Source organism: Aureococcus anophagefferens, assembly GCF_000186865.1.
Source record: "Aureococcus anophagefferens unplaced genomic scaffold AURANscaffold_5, whole genome shotgun sequence".
Lineage (NCBI taxonomy): Eukaryota > Pelagophyceae > Pelagomonadales > Pelagomonadaceae > Aureococcus > Aureococcus anophagefferens.
This window is the reverse complement of record NW_008705565.1, coordinates 2700344-2705530: the sequence shown is the minus strand read 5'-3', so window position 1 is coordinate 2705530 and position 5187 is coordinate 2700344. Positions and strand designations below refer to the sequence as shown.

At 71.5% G+C, this 5187-nt stretch overlaps 2 protein-coding genes across 2 annotated transcripts; one reads left to right on the top strand and one right to left on the bottom strand.

Annotated features, from left to right (window-relative positions):
- Positions 1-1203: 1203 nt before the first annotated feature.
- On the top strand, positions 1204-1716 carry AURANDRAFT_4523 (hypothetical protein; the record flags this gene model as incomplete). Its single annotated transcript, XM_009036501.1, has 1 exon — positions 1204-1716. A coding segment is annotated over one exon (513 nt), but the record flags the coding sequence as incomplete, so codon positions are not given.
- Positions 1717-3632: 1916 nt separating this feature from the next.
- On the bottom strand, positions 3633-4994 carry NAR2 (hypothetical protein; the record flags this gene model as incomplete). The annotated part of the gene is made up of 3 exons (XM_009036793.1): positions 3633-4005; positions 4198-4686; positions 4756-4994. The coding sequence occupies 3 exons, from the start codon at positions 4945-4947 to the stop codon at positions 3766-3768; spliced, it is 921 nt and encodes a 306-aa protein (XP_009035041.1).
- Between the last annotated feature and the right edge of the window lie 193 nt (positions 4995-5187).

Below are 5187 nucleotides of genomic sequence, written 5' to 3'. Positions count from 1 at the left end.
CGCCGGCCGAGGACGCGACGCCGAGCGTCTACCCCGCCGTGCTCGCGGCGACGAGGACGACGCGGCCGAGAAGCCCGTCGAGTACCGCGGCTACGTCTACACGTCCGGCACGCTCGCCGCGGGCTGCCCGGGGATGGACCTCGGCCGCGTCGTCTGCCACTCGTCCTACTGCGACACCGAGGAGGTCTGGCGCATCGCGAACGACTGGTGCGACTGCGGGCCCGGCGCCGGCGTCCGCGCGCGCGCGCGCGGCCCCCCCCCCCCCCCCGCCCGGTCGGACCGACGCGCCCGCGCAGGCCCTTCGCGACGGAGATCTGCACATGGGACGGCAAGGGCACGTACGACGGCCCGGCCCAGGAGGAGGGCGGCTACACGGGCGCGGACTGCTGGAAGGCGGCGCCCGATCCTGCGAACGAGGACGACGAGGGGCGCACCGAACAGAACAAGGAGAACCGCGCCACGGACTGGGAGTGCGACATGCTCCACGACCAGCACGACGTCTTCTACAAGGTCCTCATTGGTTTATTCTACATCTGCCCGCTCACCGCGTTCGTCTTCAGCTGCATCAGCCAAGCCCACCCCGAGGGTCCCGACAAGTTCTGGGGGCAACCCGCGAAGGTCGCGCCGGCGAACATGTGACCGCACGCGTTTTTTTGTTTTTTTGTTGCTCGACTAGTCCTAGTTTAACTATGCTTGTGGCTCTCCCTTCGCCACCCTTCGCTGTTCTCTCTCCCTTCGATTCCTCCCTGAGCCGCACGCACGTGGCTCTGGCAACGCCGCGCGCCGCCATGCTTCAAATTGAAGTCTGAATCACAGCGGAGCGGTGCTAGCGACGAGATCTCGTAGGTCTGACGAGATCAACCTCGTCGTCGTCGTGCGCCGGCGCCTCGTTGCAACCGCAGCGCTCAATCCGAGCGTGCAACCGCAACTGCCTCCACGATGGGCAAGGGCGGCGAGATGCCGCCGAAGCTGTCGAAGCGCCTGGCGCCGCCTTCGAAGCCGGCGGCGCCGCCGCCGTCGCCGCTGCGCTCGTGGCTGCCGCTCGACCCCAAGTACGGCATCTACGCGGCGACCTGGGCGCTCAGCAAGGCCACGGGCGCCGGGTCGCACCTGCTGGCGACGCTCGCCTGGGCGACGGCGCTGCGCTACGCCGTGAACCACGCGTTCGTCGCTTTGTCGAAGGCCGACGCGTTCGCGGAGCCCCGGAGGATCCACCGCAGGAACCCGCCGGCGGCCCAGCTCGAGCGGGAGCTCGACTGGGACGGCCCCGTGATCCTGAGCCCGCTGGCCTTCGTGGTCGTCGACCTGGCGACGCCGTGGCTGCGCGCGGACCGCGTCGCGGCCTTCGACGGCCGCTGCGTCTTCGCGCTCTTCGCGGCGCACTACCTCGCCGTCGAGCCCGTCTACTACGCCTTCCACGTCTGGCTCCACCGGGAGTGGGCCTACAAGAGGAGCCACGGCCACCACCACAGCTCCGTGACGACCGAGGCCGTGTCGGGCACGTCGCACCCGCTGGCGGAGTCCGTCGCGTACCTCGCGAACTTCAGCCTCGCCTTCCTCGTGCCCGCCTGGTGCGGCCGCTTCAGCCCGCTCCAGATCCCGCTCTACTTCGCCTGGTTCGACGCCATGAACTGCGCGGGCCACTGCAACTTCGAGTGCTTCCCGCGCTGGTGCCAGGCCGGCGTCTTGAAGTACTACGTCTACACGTCGTCCTACCACAGCCTGCACCACACCAAGTACAAGTGGAACTACTGCCTCTTCTGCCCCTTCTGGGACTACCTCTGCGGCACCGCGCACCCGTCGAGCGACGCGCTCCACGCGGCCGTCCTCGCGCGGGACCGGCCGAAGCGGCCGACGGACGTCGTCTTCCTCGCGCACGGCCACGACATCATCTCCCTGCTCACGCACACGCCCTTCTTCTCGCCCTTCCTCACGTCGCGGGACCACGCGCCCTCCTGGGTCTCGAAAGCGGCCTACCCGGTTCTCTACGCGTACGCGGAGGTCTGCGCGCGTCTCCTGCCGGCGACGGTCATGCAGCGCTACCGCTACCGGGGCACGGAGGCCGCGACCTGGTGCCTGCCCATCGCCGCGCGCTTCTACCTCGCCAAGGCGCGGCGGCCGGCCATCGCGCGCGCCGTCGAGCGCGCCGTCGACGCCGCCGAGGCCGCGGGCGTCAAATACGTGGGCCTCGCGGCGCTCAACAAGGCCGAGTGGCTCAACGGCGGCGGCGAGGCCGTCCGGGCCTACGTGGAGGAGCGCGGCTACGGCGTGAAGATCGTCCACGGCAACGCGCTCACGGCCGCGGCGGTCCTCGAGACCGTGAAGCGGCGCGCGCTGAGCACGGAGGAGACGATCTGCGTCACGGGCGCGACGGCGAAGATCGGCCGCGTGCTCTGCGTCGCCCTGGCGCGGCGGGGCCACCGCGTCGTCTGCCTCACGACGGCGCCGGACCGCTACGCGGCGCTCGTGGCCGCCGCGGGCGACGCGGGCTTTCGGCTCTCGCGCGCGGCGACGTTCGCGGACGCGTCCGCTCATTGCCCGAAGCTCTGGCTCCTGGGCAAGCTCGCCTGGGAGGCCGACGTCCACGCGGCGACGCGCCCGGGCGACGTCGTCGTCGACTACGCCGTGCCGCACCTCGTGCCGCGCGAGCGCGCGCGCTACGACTACGTCAACGGCGCCGCGCTCTCCTACTCCGCCAAGGACACGGACCTCACGTTCTGCCACGACGTCGCGGGCACGGTCCCCGCCTGCCTCGCCGCGGCGATCTGCCACGCGCGCGAGGGCACGGGCGACCACGAGACGGGCGCCGTCGACGTGGACTCGCTCGACGGCTGGTGGCGGACGGCGACGGCCCACGGCTTCCGCCTCGCGCACGACCGCGCCTTCTAGCCCCCGCTTCCCCCCCCCGTCGCTTAAAAAGTCCGCTCGCACCCTACTGGACCCAGGCGGGGGGGTAGTAGGCGTCGCCGCCGCCGTCGCCGCCGCGCTCCGCGAGCAGGCGGAGCGCCGCGAAGCGCGCCGCGAGGCCCGCGGCGACGACGGACGCCGCGAGCAGCTCCCGCCGCGCGTCGACGGGCGGCGGCCAGGCGCAGAGGCCGCCGACGACCCCGGGGCGCCGCGCGCGGCCGGGGATCTCGAGGACCGCCGGCGCGTCGATGACGTCGTCCGACGGCGGCCGCGCGAGCAGCGCCGGCGGCGGCGGCGCGTCCGCGGCCTCGGCGTAGGACGCGAGGCACGACGCCGTCGCGCCGCGCGCGGGCGTCGACGACGCGGCGCGGCCTTCGGCGGCCGCCGCGCCCCGCCGGCCGGCGCCGTGGCCTTCGGCGGCCGCCGCGCCCCGCCGGCCGGCGCCGCTCGTCCCACTCCCTGCACATTTGTCGTCCTTCTCGACGCGGTAGAATTGGTGGCGCCGCGTGCTCTCGCGCTTGCCGCCGCTCCTCCTGCGGTCGTCGCTCTGGTTCGTCACGTCGCGGAGCATCGTCGTCACCGAGCAAGAACAAACGGCGTCGTTTTTAAGCGCGCGCTTTGTTGACGTTTTAAAGAACTCTCGAGACTGAGAGGTCCAGATGTCCCATCACTGGGCACCAACCAACCACGCGCCGTGCCACGCCCCCCCCGGAACGAGGCGCGGTAGCGCGGGGCTGCTTAGCGCCGCGGGTCCCGGGTGGATTCGTGCTCTTGTGTCTTCTTCTTGGTCGCGCGCGGCGTCGCGCGGCGGCTCCTTCGGCGGCCGCGGCGGCGGCGCCGCAGTGCGCGGCCGCGCGCCTACTTGCCGTAGGCGTTGTGGTAGAAGGCCCCGACGAAGATCGCGCCGCCGACGAGGTTGCCGAGCGTCACGGGGATGAGGTTCTTGACGACGGCCTGGCCCACGGTGATGTCGGCGCCCTGGAGGATGCCGAAGGGCAGGAGGAACATGTTGGCGACGGAGTGCTCGAAGCCGCAGGCGATGAAGCCGGAGATGGGGAAGAAGACGGCCGCGGCCTTGGACGCGAGGTCCTTGTGCGCCTGGGCAGGGAAAGAGTGATTCAACATCGCTTCAACGTGAGTGTTCCGCGCGCGCGCGTTCCGGAAAAAGCATCCATGCTTCGAGATCGTTCCGAGAGATGATCGCTCGTCCAAAAATCAGCCGAAACGAGTGGAAAACGGCCGAGATAGGAGCCTTTGAAGTTGGGAATTTCGCTCTGCCCTGTTGTGCGCCGTCGACATCCAGACGGCCATGCAGACGAGCCAGTTGCAGAGGATGCCCTTGGCGAAGGCGGCGCCGAAGGTCTGGGCGACCTTGCCGCTCGCGACGGCGATCGCGCCGGGCGCGATGCCCGTCGCGGCCATGTTGGCGATGAACGCGACCGCCAAAGACCCGACGAGGTTGCCCGCGTAGACGACGCCGAGGTTCGTGATGAGCTGCTTGAAGGAGGCCTTCTTCGCCTGCCAGGCCGCGGAGCACACGGCCATGTTGCCCGTGACGAGCTCGCCGCCGCCGCCGAGGACCATGAGGAGGCCCATGGGCAACCCGAACGAGCCCATGAGCGCGCGCGCGGCGCCGGGGTTCTGGGCCTTGAGGGCCGGAACGGAGCCGCCCGTGGACACGGCGAGCATGGCGCCGAGGGCGATGTGCGCGCCGCTGAGGAACGCGAGCGTCGTCATCGTTTTGAGCGGCGTCGCGCATTTCGCCGCGCCGAGCGCGACCTAAGAGCGGGGCACGCGGGGCGGTTAAAAGCGGGGTCTGCGTTTCCGCGGGACGCGGGGCGGACGCGCGGCCGTGTCGTAGACGCCCGCTGTGCCCGGCCGCGGGCCGGACGTGTCGCCGCCCGTGGACCGCAGCGCAACGCCCATGGGGTGGCCGTGCTTCGAGTAGCTCGCGCCGGGACGGAGCTGGACGGGCTGGAAGGCCTCGCAGGTGACCGTCGCGGCCAGGGCGAGTAGGATCGTCGTCGTCTTGGGAGCCATTGGGTGCTTCAGGTACGGTCGGGCGGTGAGGAAGGCAAGGGCAACTCGGCCAAAGCGAATTTCTGAGCGCCACTGCGACATCAACACCTGGCCGGGCGTGAAGGACACATGCGCGCGGACGCGGCCGCTCGCGCCCGCGCCTCGTCGGCCGCGAGTCGTCGCGGTCCGGGAGCCGCCGCGGCCGCCGCGGTCACGGGCCGCCCGGCCGCGGCCGCCGCGGCCGCCGGGGGGCCGCGGCGG